The 19,010-nt window shown below is 39.3% G+C and overlaps 1 protein-coding gene across 4 annotated transcripts in view; it reads right to left on the bottom strand.

Moving 5' to 3' along the window:
* The window catches only part of UXS1 (UDP-glucuronate decarboxylase 1), a 56,475-nt gene extending 37,682 nt beyond the window's left edge, over window positions 1–18,793 (bottom strand). For 2 of the 4 annotated variants that reach the window (XM_058860645.1, XM_058860660.1), the window contains exons 1-4: window positions 18,612–18,793; window positions 7,134–7,161; window positions 4,428–4,476; window positions 2,347–2,390 (exon numbers count right to left, since the gene is read on the bottom strand). In XM_058860645.1, the coding sequence (XP_058716628.1) occupies window positions 2,347–2,390; window positions 4,428–4,476; window positions 7,134–7,161; window positions 18,612–18,708 (218 nt within the window). In that variant the 5' untranslated portion in view covers window positions 18,709–18,793. The remainder of the gene's footprint in view (window positions 1–2,346; window positions 2,391–4,427; window positions 4,477–7,133; window positions 7,162–18,611) is intronic. The other 2 variants (XM_058860654.1, XM_058860665.1) reach the window with 1 other exon arrangement.
* Between the last annotated feature and the right edge of the window lie 217 nt (window positions 18,794–19,010).

Genomic DNA, 19,010 nt, shown 5'->3' with positions numbered 1-19,010 from the left:
AACAGGAATTCTTCAGCACCAGAGCACAGATGCTCCTGTACTTTATCCAATTTTCATCACAGCATGAAAGCTGCTTTCAGTTTCCTGGATAGAGGAAATATGGCAATGGAACCTTCCAACATTAGCCACACGTGGAGACTGAGAAAGAATCTACCCACACTTGCCTTCCATCGCTAACAGGTCACTAACAATTTCTCTAATTTATGCTGAAGCAATGAAAGACAACAGTGCACTAGCACAATGCAGAAGCGTGAAACACATCCCTTCTGAGACACAGAGGAAAATTCATTCATAACAAGAGATTTATGGAGTTCAAAATAAGTTTAAGTGCCAAATAACTAGATGCAAGGCAAGTCTCTCTCCTCCATTCCAAAGACCACTATTTTAAGGTTGCAGTAATCCAGCCTGGAGATATACTGCTTGCCAAAGGGACCTCACAAACATTTTTGCTCCTTCCATTACACCAGTAACAGTTTAGAGGCAGTGGGATAGAGTCTGGCAGCCAAATAATGACCTTTTCGCAACAAAATAGAGCTTATCTTGACTTAATGCTTGCTTTGATGACTACACAGCACTGCTTTTGCTGTGCAAATTCTTAATAAAAACTTCACAGCTCTAGCTTCAGTTAAACAATCTCTTGTCATGAGACTAGCATCAAGGAATTCTTGTCTTTCCTGCTTCTCAAAAGCATGAAGATGGCTTGTTTTCAGGTTATATCAGCTTATGAAGTAAGAAAACATTGACACTGGAATAAGCTTTGCAAGCAGGATCAGCTTTCAGACATCTGACAGTGAGTATTTAATGCTACTTCACACAGATATAAAATTTTAAATATGTTAATTGCAACAACCCACATTCAGCTGAATCACCAGAGGCAAATGGCTACATTATTTGAAAAACACTAATAAGAGCACCCCTTTTGTCAAAGTATGATTTCTAGATTGGGTCATACAGAGGTAAAAAAATATTTTGATTCTTTCTCCTTTTTCCTAGATGTCTGAAACAAGACTTATCAATACACATGAAAAGGCAAGAGTATTTATATGGCTTATGGGAGAAGCTTTAACTCAATGGTTCTACTCAACAATTCATTGCTCATTTGAAAAAATATAACAATTATTAAATAAAAAAGAGCCAATCAGGATACCTTCCCACAAAAGTCTTCTGTGGATGGCAGAAGAAGATACCTGAACTACCCACAACTGAAGCTGAAGGTTTACTGGACTATCAACAAAGATTAAGTAAATTAATTTAATATTGTAATTGGCAAGGTGGTGACACAATCTGCAAATTGTTTCATATTGCCAATACACACCTAGTTCAACCTATGAAGTTCATGTGCATATTAAGAGATGAACAACCAGCTCAGTATTCTCACTGAAATAAATTGAATGTGGCAGGTCACTGAACCTTTCAAATCAATTGTAAAAAACAGAACTGAAATTTTTACTTTTTTTTTTCTTACAGCCCAGGAGGGGTAAGAGGAGGAGGTGCAGCTGCTCACTGACAAGACAAAACTCTGAACACCAAAGCACTGCAGGTGTCAAGCATTCCTCTGGCCAGCAGCAATGGTATTCTGTCCACTCTCCAGAGGAAGACACAACCACTGGTATGCAATACCCCATGAGGGCTTACTGGTACCACCTGGACAATCCAGACTCGGCCCTTTGCAATGCAGCACTCTCTGCTTTGCCTGGGACACCAACAGTGTCACCTGCAAAACAGTACCACTGGAAAAAGCACCATGCCCCTGTCAGAGCTGATAGCTCCCACTGCCATACCAGACCTAATTTTGTGATGTAATATTGCCCATGAGGACACCCAGATCAGAGAACTGATGTGACACAAAGACTAACAGGCAGAGTGAGGGATAACACATTCCCTTACAAATCCTGAGAGAAGCAGGTCAGTCAAGCTCATTCAAAGTACATACACAGTCTAAGATGCACAAGCAAATCACTGAACCAGAGTAACCGATCACAAGTATGGAAAAATGTGGTAAAACTTATTTTAAGTCTCTCAAAGACTAAACCAGTATGTCTTAGCAGACATAAACCATGGTAATCAATTCATCAGCTGGACTCCAAATCGCAAATTCCTTCACAGGATTTGAACTTTACGAGAGTCCAGCACTCCTAGCTCGATTTAGTAGGATCAATCAGCCTGAATACCTTAACCATTACTGTCTTATCATATATAAGTGAGGACAGGGCATTGAATGCTAACAAATCAAAGGTGCTGAAGGTATATACAAAAATTTATTTCAAGCCTACAACTACAGAACTGACTGCTACAGAAAATAAACTGTACCTTTGAGCTGCTTCTCAAATTCAGCAGATTACATACCTTTTTTCGAGATCTTTGATTTTCTCCCTTAGAGGTGCAACAGCCTGAAATAAAGGAAAAACATTTAATCTTTGAAGAATAAAACATGCACATAGGAAGTTGCCTTGGAGCAAAAATCATGGCAAAAAGTCTCTTTTGCAGATCTTTACTGAAGAGACTCCAAGAAACTTACATTTTAAAGCCCCCTTTATGTAGAAAATTCCTTGAACCTTTTCCACCAAAAATCAAATCACCTAGGAAAGTGTGAAATTAAATCCCTTAGTTTACCACTCAAGGCTATGAGTACCATAGAGACATCCAATGTTATGATTCCTATTTGGCAAAATGAAGTCCTAAGTGACTTGTCTGAGATTGTAAAAGCTAATCTACATCCAGCAACAGAACAATGGGACAGTAATTTAAACATCAACTATTTAAATGGACAACAGATAAGCATACAGAGGATGCAGAGAGAGGAGCTCCAGAAAATGACTGTAAATTCTCAGAACATGCTATGCAAATTTAAAGATACATCATGTTTAAATATCTAAATATATTCTACATCATGATTTGAGGTTATATTTAGACTTAAGAAAATATTCAAAGGAAATTTGTTAGAAAACACAGTTTTCATTTTCAGAGCTTTAGAAAAAAGAATCACTTTAGAAGAGAGAATCACTTAAGCTGGCATCAGTTTCAGTTTCTTTATCACAGGACCCAAATCTCTAACAGTCCTGCTGAATTTCAACAGGAGTCCCTGAACTCTTGCTTTTAAGTTTACTAAAGCCTTGTCACAAAATATACCATCTTGGGCAATACATAAGTTGAAAGCTGTCAGAGGTTCTAACTGGTACTAAGTGGCGGCACACCAGCAAACACCATTAATTCGTTTTATACAAATACTTCTGGTTAGAGCTAGACAATTCAGGAGCTTCATAAACTGAATAAAGCTGCATATTCATGTTAAGAGGAAATAATACGGTGTTGTCATTTATATTCATTAAATATTTAGCTCTGTGGAACAGCAAGTAGTTCTTGAAACAGTTATATTTATTCTGATGGTGTAAGACATTATGCAACTTTAAAAATAAGATGCAGAAATGCCCAACTTCTCACACCTTACAGAAACTCTGATCTACACATTGAATTTCAAGTATTTCACCTTTCTTAAATGACTGGAATTTTCACAATGCTTGTTGCAACACTTACCAGATTTTTTTTTAAAAAAACAGACAAACCAACCGAAAAAACAGAGAGAGGCATACAAAAGACAAACTAAGAATACAAGCTCTCCATTGATTTTAAACCATTTCAGTGGGGCTATTCACTGTGTCCAGAGGAACAACTGCTATATAAACCTTCTGGAGTACAAGACACTAGGCAGACCAGACCACACTAGTACAGGAACACGCACCCACACAAGGGTACAGGGTATCAACCTCAAGGACTTCTCTATTTAACACTTTGTTGTACTGTTACTAGACTTCAAGGCTGAAACATTTGGAGAAAGATCTGTTGCACACATTCTCAGTAGTTCACAACAAATTGAGGCTGAAATGGAAATTCAGAAGTATTGATACAATAGTTCACAACCACTAGTATGTTCAGTCTATTCCAGAAATTGCCAGGACTTGTGCTTAAAGCCCTGATACTGCATATCCTCCCCATCCACAAATATTGCTATGTTTGTTCATTAGTTATGAACAAAGCAAAGCAGTTTTGGGTACCTTCAAATTTGTAATGCACTTTGTATATAGTTCACATTTTGTAAGGCAGTCGGAGGAAAGAATTTGTGTACATCCTTTCAGTAAGAAATAGAACAGTTCTTGGGAGGATTCTACCATAGTCTCTGCAGCACATGTATCAGCAGATCTATCACTCTCAAGAAAGGTTTTAATGAAAAAAAGTGGAGTCACAGATCAATGTTAGAAACTCCACTAGAGCAAAGAACAGTTAAAAAACTTATGTACAGACACAAATCCAATGTTGTGGTTTTAGCAGACCCAAGAGTAATGAGATTAAACTAAATGTAACACTTCAGTATGAAATGAGTGAAATGGAGTCCTCAAAATCAATCAGATTACAACTGTTAGCAAACTAACCTCCTCTATTCTACTTTCCACCTTCTGATCCCCATTTTCTTGAAGAGACCTGTTGGCAAGAAAAGAAAAAACATAATGCACACCTAAGCAATAACTGCTCCACTGCACCTGCATCATATTAAAACAGCATCCTCAAAGCATCTCGAGTTAGTATTATTTCAAAAACATTATTAGAATGAATTAAAGAGGATGGTCTCATTTCCATTGAAATCTATCAGTTTGGCAGAAACTGATCCCACACCACAGGAAAGAACAGTATCAATAAAAATGACATTCATTTTACATAGAAAATTAATTTCATTTTAGAAAAGTGTTTGATTACTGGTTTTGAGTGTAAATTTGCTGTGCAAAGGCCCAAAATGTTTCTTTGAGGTCTCTGCTTACCATATACTGACAAAAGATTTTCCCTTAGGCAAATGTATCTCACTTTGACTTTTCACTTTTCCAAACACATGGCAAAAAAGCCCAACTGCACTAAAACATGTCTTCAGGAACCACCTGATGGACAATAGTGACTTCTCACATAAATGTTACTCATTTGAAATGAGGCCAAGAATGAAGTATATCAAAGTAACTTATGAAAACAGAATACTGTCTAAAAGACTGGTGTCTTGCACAAATCTGTGTGCTTATTTAGCTGATTATGTAAAGTGTCTCAGTTATGTTCACTTTTGAGTAAACTTTTACAAGTGTAGAATATGTATTTTTTAATTCTACCTCTTGCATCAAGGTTATGCAATTTTCCTAACATTTGTATTATTGTATTATTTTTTTTCAATTAAACCTTCTGAAAGGGGAATTATTTATCTCACAGCAGTTAAGTTTTTGCATACTAGAGGATTCATGGGTATCCAACATAAAATACAGTTCTTTCAAGTGACAAACAAGAGCTCCTTTACTTGGGACCTGAACTCATTACACCTAGAGAAACAGAAGATCCTTTGTTAGGCAGATATATATATATATATACACACCACACTGTTAGAAGTTAAAGCAATGATTCCCTTCATAACCCACTGTGAAACTTTTTTAAAAAGTCAACTCAGTCTATTACTGAGGCAAAGACCTTACTGACTAGAATAATTTGTATCTCTAAAGAATACAGTAAATTCTTACAGTAAGACACATATTCCCTGAACCATCTGTTCAAACCAGGTTGTCATTTATTACACTAGTGGCAAATAAAACCCCTAAAGCTAATGTAGAATGAATTTACTATAAGGAAGCAATATTAAGCTATCCTGGTAGATTTTGAAAATGTTTTCCTAAGTAACAGAAATTTACAAAAAACCATGCAAACAACTGAGGAACAGACAGCCTTTCCTCTCTTATAAGTCAGCAAGGAAAATTTGGAAAACCCCTCAGAATTTAAAAAAGTCCCCTCAAAATAGTTCCTACTGTTTTTTACTCACAAATTCTGCAACTCAATGACTGGCAACTCTGCAGTCTATTTTTCAATGAGCATTTCCTCCTAACAAAATCTTACTGGCTGAGGACCAACATCAGCTCCTCAGAAATAATTTTTCCCCTGTAACAGCTCTATAAAGGACATCTCAAATAAGCATTCAGAGGCAGGCAGTGGCAGAATTTGTAAGGTCAGCTTATCAGGAAGTAAACACCCTAGATCCCACACTCACCTTCCTCCTCAAACCCCTCTCTGAGGTTCTTGTCCTTTAAGAAATGCTCAGCTGCTCGTGTAACAGCTGCTAAGTTGCTGGTCATGATAACATGGCAATCTAACTGATATATCCATCTGCAAGCCACAGAAGCCCAGCAGCTGTTTGCCTGACAGCTGAGCACTCTTTGCATTGAGGGTGGGAAACTCCAAGAGGAGTAGAGTGGACCACTTGGGATAGGAACAGGCCCCAGGGTAAGGGGTCCTGGGTGAATTAGAGCCTAGAGAAAATTATTATTCTAATTTTGTCTCAAACTTCTGTTACTATGTACTGCTAAGAGTGGCAACAGAATACCAAAACCCTTTACTAGCAAAACAATATGTTAAAATATTTTGTCCTGTATACACAATGACTTTGCTGTAGGGAACAAGCTGTCCCCATATTCTCTTCAATTTCTTTTACAGCTGTGTCTTCCCAGTGAATTTTCCTGCAGGACAAACTCACATACAAGCAGAAATGTGAAAATCTGCACGTTTTGCATACATATTGTTTGTCTTTCTATTTCTAAAGGAAAAATTCTAGGGGACAATGCAGGATTTTCTGCTTTTCAGCAGTTAAACCATCAGAATCTCTACCAATTAACTGTGGAGGAGGAAAAACTCTCCAAAGCACATTTCTGATTCTAGGTACAGAAATATAATAATGGCAAGCAGTGGAGAATGTGCTGCTCTTCAATATTTAAGCCCACATTATCACTGAGATACAGTCATATCTGTGCTAAGGAAAAGTAGAATCCAAGCCTATACAACTAGGTATGCCAACCAAATGGCCAAAATTAGAAGAGGAGTTACTGCACAGAAAAGCAGATGAAATGTGAGTAAAATCTCAGGTGAGATCTGTAGCAAACATACAATCATTTTTGAGACTGAACACTTTACATTTAAAAAAAAAAAATTTATCAGCTGCTTAGCAACCACCCAAACAACAGTGTGAACTGCTGTTTTTCTCCCTATTTTATATATATTGATGGGAAAGGTAAGTTAATTTTATTAAACATAAGGATATTCAATACAAAAATTATATACATTACCTCATATTGACAAAGTTTCCCCATACAGCTGGAAAAGAAGAAGAGAGAAAACATTACAATGTTATATAGTACATGTATGTACTATAGTACCTGAGGTAATTTTTTCCTATTATCATCAGAATGAATTTAAGATAATATTTACTATATTAATCACAAATTATCTAAGTAAGTTACATAGACAGCCCCTCATATATAAGTGTCTAGACCACAGTTTCAGAGTATGGGTGGAATTCTGATGAGATTACATAAGACTGTAAAATATACACAAGTATTATCTAAACTGTAATTTGTCACTGCACACAGATTAAATAAACCAGAACACTTGACTTGTTTATTAGGGAAAAAACTGATAAGAGCAAGAAAGGAGCCCTGTAGACCTGAACCACAGAAATTAGAAACTGCAGAATGACAAAAGACTGGCCACTACAGGTTAGAGATGAACCTTTCCAAAGAGGTGCTTCAAGAGCCCTGCATTAAAGGTAGCAATATACTGTGTGCACATATAATTGTGTCTAAACATACATATTGTGATGTAGACACAAAAGGTACCTAAGCTTAGGTAGCTTATATCTTAAGGGAGGAGCTTACAATCTGAAATGCCTCAGTAAGCAAGCAAAACTCATTTATTACTGTTTGTATGGAAAAAGTTTTACAAAAAGATAAATCACAATATAAAATCAAAGACCAAAGATGCAACAGATGTTCACAAAAAGATCCAGCTGCCCAAATTACTTTCTACTAGAAAAAATAAAATCTTCTGAAACTGGTCAGGGTTTAGGTGATTATAGGAAGACTATCAGAACACTGACTTTGCTTTTAACTTTCAACTAGGAAACAGAACACAGTTTAAAGTGAAAAAATGAGAAGCCATAAACCAGGCTACACTGCCAAGAAGACTTGACAACTTGGCAACATCAAGATAAACAAAGTTAACATGGCACAGGTATGTTAGGGACTCTGCAAAACAAGCAACACAGAAAATATACCCCAATCATCTCCAGAAAATCATTCTAGAGTTGCTCTTTAAGAGACAAGGCTCAAGCTAAGCACCCAAATTACTTTGGGTCTTAGGGAGTAGCCTATATGCAGTATTACCATACAAAGAGAAAATTTCCAAACTGTCCACAGATTTTGCAAGCTGTATTGAAGGTCTAGCAAAGTATTTTGTCTACCTTCAGGCTCTGAACATACATTTCCATCACTGTTACACAATGAGGTGTTACAGAAACAAAGCTGCTAAAAAACAGGCACCTTCCAGGTAGGAGTACTTAAACATTCCCAGGAAGGAGGAGTGGGGAGGGCGAAAAGAAGATTCAGTAATGCAGTTGTTCTAGCCTTCAGGGAATGGCAAAGCTATTGAACTGTTTTTAAGTACTGAGTGCTGCTAAGTAATTCACAAGTAACTCCTAAGAATCCATGAGAGACTATGAAATAAGTTGTAGGAGGGCCCCGTGTTATCTGTGGTGATACTATAAAACCTCCTGTCATCTTCTGGGGAAAAGATAGGGAAGGTTTATTGTATTGGAACACTGATCCATAAAATCCAACTGATTTTAACCTGGATTTTGTGCTAACGAGATAAAGTAAATTTAATGCGGTGAAAACAGGATATAGTGTTGAGCACAGTTAAATTCAAGTTATTTACCCTCTGGCTAGGATTTTAGAATTATGTATGGTAACACTAATGGAAAACCACTTTGTTTTCTTTCAATGAACGATGATGATCATCTGGCAGTTACAGGTACAGAATTCTCCAGTTAAACACGACTGAGCTATACTGACAAAGAATTATTTTTCTGGGCTACAGAAACCCATACAAATAATATAAGCAGTTATGCAGTGGCAGGAAGCATCTGGGTTTAAGCTGGTGAAGTAGGAATTGATTGAAGAAAAAAAAAAAAAAAAAAAGTTGCCAGCTGCAACACAAATACCACCCTCCCAGTTCTGTTGCAAAGACAGTGAAGCCACATTGCATACAAAGAACTGACTTCCTAAAGAAAACATGTGACTTGCGTGTGCTCAGGGTCCACAGCAGGGAAAAGAAGCTCAAAAAGACATCCACATCCTTCCAGAAACACTATTTTTGATATCCCAGTTCTGCAGGAATACATGACCTAGCATTAAACTTTTACAAAGCATATTGAGTAGTGCTGCAACAAAATAAAATAAAAATAATAAAAAAAAAAAATTAACCACACAGAAATTATCACACAAAGAGATCTGAAGAACCCTGAAGTCTCATGTAGAGAAATGTTGCAATAACTCATTTCAATATACTGACTGCCCTCACAAAGGATTCTGAATGCCCAATTCTAAAAATGATCTCTTTGGCTACTGGTGCTCACATGGAGCTTACACCGAGGTTGAAGGGATCACAGCTAAGATTTTTGTACAAGAGTGGAAATAAGGTTTGGCTGTTTCTCTTCCAAATACACAGCTGTTTATATAACGGGCTTACCTAGCAGCAGAACCAGAAGCACTGGCTCACAGAGGATTTCCTTGCCCTAAAGGTTCAGTCAAGGCTAGTTTCACATTCAGGCAAGAACGATGGACACACAGAGGTAAGTCCAAATCCACAAGCAGAACAATGAAAATTACAAGCCTATTTTCAAGATGAAATTCCTTAGAGGCATGGCAAAAGCACTTGACAGGCCCATCAAGTTCAGGCCACAAAAGCTGCAAACATGGATGGTTAAAAAAATCTTCCACATTAGCAAGGTCATGAATTGGGCACTACACACAAACCCAGCTTTCAAAAGCATGAGACTCCTAATGGATCAAATTTGAGCGAACACTAACACAACCCAGAACCTCACTCTAAAAGCCAGTTTTAAAAATTCAAGCCTAAAGCCAAATCTTTTAAGCCAAAACGTATTAATGCAGGATAATAGTCTTGTGCCAATTCTCAGACTGTAGAAATTGAACACCCTCACCCCCCACAGGCACACAGAACATACTCTATGAAGAACTTCCAACTCATCCAACTAGAGAGCATTCATAAACATAGTCTTCCTGCCACATACTGGAACTCTGAGCAAGGGAAGAATTCATGATTCATCGGACTAGACAGAAGCATGACTTGTAACCTAACAATTAAGACACTCACCTACAAGAGAAAGAGACAGAGGTTCTACTTCTTCTTTCAAAGACTGATGTAAACCTCACCTAATGACTGATTAAGGTCATAGTAAGTTGCCATTAGGGAAGTGATCAGAATACCTGAATTGTTATAGCCTGGTTTAATGGCCTGTAGGAGGAGTAAAATTAGGACTATACCTACTTGTTCTGAGGTGTTTTTTTCCCCCCTTTGCATCCTTTTCATAACATAATGAGGGAAATAATTTTTTATTGTAGCATTTTTGCAAGGATTAATTGCAAGTACCATGAAGAATAAAATACATTAGTCATTAATCATTCCCACGGACATTACACTTCAAAGTGAAGGCTTCCAGAGAAGAACAACATGCCTTGAGTGAAATGGTGAAGAACTCTCTAAAAGATCCTTTTTTTAAAAAAAAAATATTTGTTTATTAAAGTATTAAAATATTAATGCCCTAATCACAGTATTGTTATTAAAGAGGTATTTACATTTATCTGACTAAACATTAATTAGGTTTTTAGGAAACCCTAATGCTTTTTTGTTTCTTTCCCCAGCCTCGGAGATTAAGCTGTAACTATTTGGCAAGCAAAACTGTTGCAGGTTTTCAAGACTTCTCAAACTTACCTTAAAAGGCAATTAGCCGTATATGAATAAAGAATGTGTTGGGGAATTTTTTCTTCCTACTGAATATATTTACATTCCTGAAAATTTAAGTTTGTTTAGTTTTTCTAGAGACGCCCCATTCTGAAATGATGCTGGATGCAGAGGACTGCAACAACTGGGATACTGTCAGTAAAGGAATAGTCCAGGAGCTATCCTCTGGGTACAAACCAACCCTGCCTACATTAAGTAAAAAAAAACAACCAACAAACAAACAAAACCAACAACACAAACTACAAAATCTGGTGAATCACACTTGAAAAATACAACAGAAACCCCAAGCACTTGGCTGGGGTTCTGCTGAGCATCTACTGTTAAATGGACAAGTCAGTATCATAGTCAGACTTTTAACTCTGACCAGCTGCACTTCAATAACAGGCAAATGTTATCTTTCCAGATCCTCAGAACATAGGAATAGGATGTATGTTTTCATCTGAATATCCTTTGAATTTGTCATCTGCAATAATATTTTTTGTACAGGTTCTATAAAGTATAGATCACTAGACTAAGAGAACCTTGCATGCCATAATTAAGTCATCCACAATAGGCTGGGGAACCAGAAAAACAGCACTGCACACAACCTGAAGGTACGAAAAAACACAATCCTAAAAGAAACCTGCACCTTTATCTCTCTTCTCTGGGTCTCTTTAAATGACATTAAAATCAAGTCACAGAGTACCACAGCCCCTCAACAGTAATACATACTCAATATGAAATTATTAGCGACAACACTAGTTTCAGCATCACATACATTTTAAAACGGATGTTTTAAAAAGCAAAACTGTGATGTCCATAGAGATCCAACTGTACCAAAATCAGATGCAATCTCTTTTAAAATCATATTCTTTCCCAACTGCTTTGTTGTTTGCATTTTCAGGACACTATGTTAAAAAAACTTTTGCATATTTTTGTCTAAATAGATTTAGCTGAAAGCACAGGAATTTTTCCCTGTATCGCCCTCCTTTAAACTTCTGCTCCTCAGAATAAAAATATTACAAGATGATGTTTGTTACAAATAGATTTCACTATCAAGAGAAACAGCATGCAAGAATAATATGAATTGATTTACAGTCATAACCAGAATTTCTACAGCACACTTGTATGCTCTGAACATTGAAAGTGAATTGCTTCAGTCAAACTTTCAATTTCAGAGAGATGCAGTGGCATTCAAAAGAGGATTTGGGGTTTTTTTGCTTAAATCTGACTCTCCACAATCACTCAGCAGCTTCAGTCTCTTGAAAGAAATAAGGTTTTTGTTTCAGGATGCAAATCTGACAAAAAGGGAGAGCATGTAAAGGGAAATCATAAAATGCTTTTTAACACAATTGCATTAAAGTTTTTATTTAATTTCTTTATATATTTAATAATGTAAAGAAAACTATTATTTTCTTTAGGAAACTAAATAAATTATTAATAAAAATAAAAAATTGTTTCCCACACAACACCTTGTGGGTAAATTGGAGAAGTATGACTTTGATGGGCTACTCAAGAGATGGCAGCACCCTTAAGAGACAATGGTGCTAGCCTGAAAGAGAGGAGGTTTAAGTAAGACACGAGGAAACAATTCTTTCCCATGAGAGAGGAAAGCCACTAGAACAGGTTGCCCACAAAAGTTGTGGATGGCCCACACCTGGAAACAACGGGAGGCTGGACAGGCCTCTAAGCAACCTGTTCTACTGAAAGATGTCCCTGGCCATGGCAGTGGGGGGCTGGACTAGATGACCTTTAAGGGTCCCATCCAACGCAAACCATTCTATGATTTGGCCAACATATTTCAAACTGCCTTTTATTGTCTAGATCCCATAAGACTAAAAAAACCCTCTCAACTGTATTCCATCTGTAATTCTAGCAATATGTTAATTTGCTTTAGAAAATCATTTTACTGATGAAAGTATGTTGCAGTATTACTGGAGATAACAACATAAAATTAGTAATCATAACTTTGTATTAAGAAATGTCACCTTCCTGAGTGAAGTTTAAGATTATGCCTTTGGGGAACATACAACAACCTCAATACTAAGAGATTAAAGAAAAAAAAAGAAAATACACCTCTGGTAAGTCTACACAGATCTCTGTACGGCTAATACTTCTTCTTATTGCATTTACTGAACTAATGCCTTGCCCAACAGTTAAGTTCCTGCCCCAAATCAAAGACAGCAGATAGGAACTGTAGTTTTTCCTACATGAGAAGTATTCTAGACACAAGAACACAGGGTTTGCTAAGGAAAAGATGCTGTCTCTGTATCTTGGACAGCACCACTGCCTCTATGTCAACCTTTCAGCTAGTCATTAACTGGCAAAACAAAAACAACACAATCACCAGGAAATTTCTCCACCCTCTCTTAAGAACAAACACTTAAACCTTGGCAAACCAATGCCCTTCCACAGCTCTAAGATATAACATTAAGCAGATTTTCTTTCTTTACAAGAGTTAATGGAGCTTCATACTGCATGGGAAGGTAGCCAAGGACACTTTTTCTTACATCTCAATTAGCATCATCACTTTGTAACTGATTTTTTCTCAGTTTCCCAGATGGAAACTTCTCTTGAAATTTTCTATTAAGTCTTTTCTCCAGTTCTGTTCACTGTTACTATTCCTTCCTGCCTCTTACCTTCACCATATCATTCTTTACTACTGCTCTTCCACTGACCCATCTGTTGACAGCTCCAATTGTTTTTAGTGGACTCACAGAATGTTCCAATGGTCAGCACTGTAACTGAAACAAACTCACTTTCCCCAGCTACCTTTCACAAACCCCTTCAAGTAAATTGATGCAATAACCCCCACCTCTCCCTCTCTACAGTCCATAAATTAGATGCTGAAAACTACCAGTTTCAACCAAATTCTGTTTTGGTCAACCAACCTCAGGAAAAAGAAACAGGTAATACAAATGTCAGAGAAACATTTGCCTTTGCAAAAACAGAGGGTAAAGAAGGTGGAAGCTCTAAGAGTGTTTGTCCTTGAGTAGAATGATGACAGTGCTGTCTCCTGCATATGCTGCAGAAGATACAAATACTAAGTGGAGGTAATAGATTAAAGACAAATATTAACTGGAGAGAAGAGAGAAACTGTAAGATAATTTCTCCAGGATGCCAAAAATTGTTTTAAAACACCATGGCTAGCAATGGCATAGTCAGAGTCCATCTATTCCTAAGAAACAACTCAAGCATGAACAAATTTTCATTAGCTACACGAGTGCAGCTAGTTGCAAGCCTGATGAGCAGGGAACTGGAAGCTGTTACAACAGTGAACTTATTTGCATAAACCCACAAATGATAGGCAACTCGGTGAATGTAAACCCAGCCAGCAAATGTTTTGGGTTTAATTTTTTTTGGTGGAGAATCCATGGCAAGCTGACACAAAAAGCAAGCCAGCCTGAAGTCCTACACAACCATTTCTAACTCTTCCATGGCCAATGAATCCTGACATCTAGTTATAAAATGGCTGGGGAAGGAATGTTTCTGACGCTGAATAACATTGAGACAGATACCCTGAAGCAATGGGGCAGGACCAACTTGATAACTGCTTTTCTATTATGAAAAGTGGAAGTAAAAGCTAATCAAAACAGAACATTAAGTAGCATTTAACCTTAGTTTTGAAGGTATGCAAGACAAGCAACATCCAAGGGGCTGTTATGATTCAAAACTGAAAAGCTCAATCACACCTCGATATTTTGAGAAGAGAACATTGCATTCTTCCTAGCTGATGAAAATCTGACAAAAACAAATGGCTAATCTTATAAAACAAAGGATAACAACCATGGAAACGAACAATGCTGTGAAAATTCAAGCCACTGTACTACAGGATGTACTTCCCTCAGATTATTTTGAAATTTCATTTTTAAGTTGTTCTAATAGCTGTGTTATAATTTATCTTGCAAAGGAAATGAGGTCTTAAGTTTGGATCTCATGACAGCACCTTACTATTCCATTTTCCCCGTGGAAAAGGAACAAGGCTACTATATACTTCCAGAGAACCATTTGATTGACAAATGAGCAAAGAGAACTGCTCTACTTTACCAGAAATAAAGCTCTTAACTATTTCATTAAGAACATGCAACTGCCCTGTCATACCAAGACATCAGCAGATTATTTACAGTAGCATCAAGATTAAAGCAAACCATGCAGATTGATGAGCTCTGGCCTTAAAATCCTGACTACAAGATTCTAAGTGTATTTCCAACAACTTAAATAAGGTCCTCATTCTGCAAAGAGACTGCTGAAGCATGACTGCATATTCATATAAAGCCGAATAAACATTTAAAACTTCCAAGGGAGCGAGTTTAAGACGCCTGTATCTTAACATTCCATCACACAGATGGGGTTTTTAAAAACGGAAGAAAACTCTCAGCCTGCATATAAGTTATTCATATTGTGGTGACACTGAAGTTTTTTAACATTATAGATTTAATTGACTGCTCTTTTATGATCTGTCTACATTTCTCATTACAGACAACATTTAAACCCACTTCACCTCTGCTTAATCACCTCATGTTCTGAAGCTGTGGATTCACAACAGCTCCAAGATCATGTACATGGAGCTCATGCCTGAAAGAATTTGTTTTAGTCCCCCTCCACACACCCCTCCACCTCATTTTGGTTAGCAATAGCACTCCTGCACTATTTTGCTGGAGGTTAAATCAGAGCAAAGTTGGAGCAGCAGACTTTGGCCCTTTAAAAGGGCAATGCAAATTCAACCTCTGGGCAACATTTCCCATTTTTTATAGCACAGTATAGCCATGCAATGTTCACAGAAGACAGCACTGAAGGCGAGTCAACTAAGCTAATTATGAGGAGTATTAGAAAAAAAAAAAAAGAGTAGCAGTCTGACATATTACAGACTGATTCAGACAGCTTGCTGGCTGCAGTATCTCCAAATTCACCACCTGCGTAGTGGGGAAAAACATCACCCCTTTCACCCAGGGCCTAGAGAAAAGGTAAATGTTAAATTTTATTCACTTCCTTTCCCCAGGAAACAACAGCTTTTAATTGCTTGCTGCACAAAAATGCTCCTTTTGACTTCTATTTTTATACATACAAACCATGCACAGAACAATGTTTCAAGTGAATGACTTTTTAAATTAATATAAATTAGATTTACAGAAACGAGGCATCAAATACTACCTTAATTCAAATCCAAGTAAGGATCTTTCAGGCTCTAAGTGCTGCTAGGGAGCCGAGTGAAGTCCATAAAGGAGTTCCAGGGATCTTTAACACAATCCTAATGGTGTCATATCATGGCCGCACTTCAACCAAAGTAAACAGGACTCCTTAGGAGATATCCTCCTAATTGCAAACCTGCAAAGCATGTGATGGCAACACTGCCAGCAGCACTGCCAGCTTTTATCCCATTTTACCACTGTGCACCACCTCCTCAAGCTGGTCCAAAACAGCTGTTGAATACCCGCACTGTCAAACAGATAACTCAAAACATGGTGATCTCAGTCCAGACCAGTTCCCTCATCTGGTGCACAACAAAGAAATTTCAGTCACTGTATGGATGTGGAGCAGAGATACCCAAGACAGCCCAGCCACGACTGATACCCCAGAAACTACTGAGAGAGCCACTCAATGACTTGAGAGTGAAATAGCTCACAGCCTTTCCTCTGTATACCAAGTTCTTTCTCTAGCTTGCAAACTTGCACAGAGAAGTTCTTCAGGCACCTTTGTAATAAATTTGCATTCAAAGGCAAAAGATTTCTGTGAAATAAGACATTTTTCTAAATTATACTCCGAAAACATTTACTCAGGGTTTCACACACAGGCTGACAAAACAGCACTATTAAAAAAAGTCCTATCCTCTAGTTCACAAAAAAAAAAAAAAATAAAAAAAATATATATACTTGCCAACTATTTAATTCCCTGTAAAATGTGCTCCAAGTCTGAATGCCCATGCCCTAATACTGAATGGAAATTCATGGAAAGGAGACGCACAGCCTAAAAACACTTAGTCATTTGAAGAGTCCTTCAGAAAGAAGGAATGTAAGAAGTGCCAGCACATACACCTACACCAGCAGCTCAGTTTTCCCAGATTCTCTGCTATTTCAGTCGGGCATTATCTGCCTGCAAGTAGAGCGTAGTGATGATTCAGTTAACACTGTGAGGAGTACCCTTTTAGGGTAGGTGAATGGGATCATAAATAATTACTTCTGAGAAAAGCAAACAAAAAATATTCTCTCTAGAATGTGACAGACCAGTGGCATCTGCTACCGTACCATACTATGTAGCTGACACCAAAGGATTCCACTACTTTTGGTCTCTAGTCAAAAGATGGGAAAGCACGGCATGTTAGATTCACAAAATCACGTTTCCATCAGACACCAACTTATTCCCTTTTCAAGTCACTTTTTTTCCACACTGACCTGCAGTCCCTGTCCTCCTCCACTTTTTTTCTGAATTCCAAAAAACAAGCAGTCAGAAGGCTTCTCCTTAAGGCTAACTTTTACTCACGAAGTTAGAAAGCAAACATCAATTACTGTCCACAGAATATAACCAATAGGTAGGTCCCAGTGACCACATCAATTGTCACGCAAATCCAGTTTCTACAGCAGCCTATCTTAACTTTCATTTTGAAATCTATCACTTTTAGCAAAATATGTAAGCCTTTCAAAATAAGAACTGACATTAAGCTGTCAGGATGCAAGGGGCCTTAAGTCACTTGGATAAACAAACTGTCCTGAAAGTCAGAGCTGAAACACAAACGGTAACAGAAGTACCTAAATAGTGAGGTCTAGTAAAGACATTAACATATGGTAATGAAGGGAACTGATGTGTTTGTGTGATAGGACACACCACCCCTCTGACAAAATTACTTGTGTTGTACCTCTCCACCTTCCCAAATCCAAAGGGAGGATCTGAACTGTGATACACACACTCACCTATACGTACGTGCCTTCAAGCATCAAGAGGATAATTTTTTCCCTACCTAAACTGACAAGGCATCATGCTGTCCACACAGAAACTACCTGAGTCTGAAAACGAAACAGGCTAAAATAAATTAAAATTGCAACAGAAAAAACAAGAGAACAGCTTGAGCTGACAGGACAACGTTTTAAAATCCATTTTAAATCTATCTGACTCACTCCTAGTAAGTGAAGTCGTAAACATCCCCGTCACTGGCTATTCTAAGATTTTCTCAAGTACCTCTGTGCCTCTCTCCAGGCTCTTAAGGCTCTAGCTACGCGCTGAGTTAATAAACAAACATTTATTTAGCCCCCCAAGGATTTGGGAGGATTTTACAAAAACCAGACTCGAGGCCTACCCTGGAAAAACTTCCCTAAGGGCTGCTCACCGCTACCAGGTGACGATCGGGGCGGACAAAGCGCGGTCTGAGAAAAAGAGCAGCTGCGGAAACACTCTGAGCCACGTCCCGCCCGCACCGCTCCCCGCAAGCTCTCGGGATGGGGCAGGGGAGCGACGACGGCCGGGGGACGCCCGGCACGGCCGCCCACCGCACTCGGGAAAGTTTCGGCCGGGCAGGGAAAGGGGGAACCCCGAGCCCCGCCGCCCGGAGCCGGGGGAGCCCCTGCCCCGCCAGGGCCAGAGCAGCCGCGCTGCGGCGCGCCCGCAACCGGGCAGCGCAACGGGGTACGGGAGGCGCCGCCGCCACATCTTCCTCCTCCTTCTCCTCCTCTCCCCCACGGCGGGGAGAGGGCACGGGGGGCGCCGTGCCAGCGGGCAATGAATGGCTAGATCCGCCCCCACCCCCGCTAACTCACAGGCGACGTAGGCGACGAAGGCGAGCCCCATGAGCAGCTTCATCCTCCTGCGGTTGATGGCGGTCAGCAGGCGCAGCAGCGGCCCCTTGCTCACCATGCCCCGCGGCAGCGGCACGCAGAGCGCCGGGCACGGCCGCGGCCACCCACGGCTCCGCTCGGCCCCGCTCCGCCCGCCCCGGAACCGCCCGCGCAGGCGCAGCGGCGGCGCGCGCCCGCTCCCCCGCCCGTCCCTTCCCCTCCCCTCCCTGGCCGCGGCCGCGGAGCAGTGGCCGCGCATGCGCGGGGCCCGTGCTTCCCTCAGAGCGAGCGGTTCGCGCCCGGCCGCGTGCAGCCTGAAGGGTGTTCGATTCCCACCGAGCGGGCCGGGACGTGGAGCCCGCCAGCAGCCTCCCCGTGGCC

This window comes from Poecile atricapillus, chromosome 1 (genome assembly GCF_030490865.1).
Source record: "Poecile atricapillus isolate bPoeAtr1 chromosome 1, bPoeAtr1.hap1, whole genome shotgun sequence".
NCBI lineage: Eukaryota > Metazoa > Chordata > Aves > Passeriformes > Paridae > Poecile > Poecile atricapillus.
This window is presented reverse-complemented; position numbering and strand designations above follow the sequence as displayed.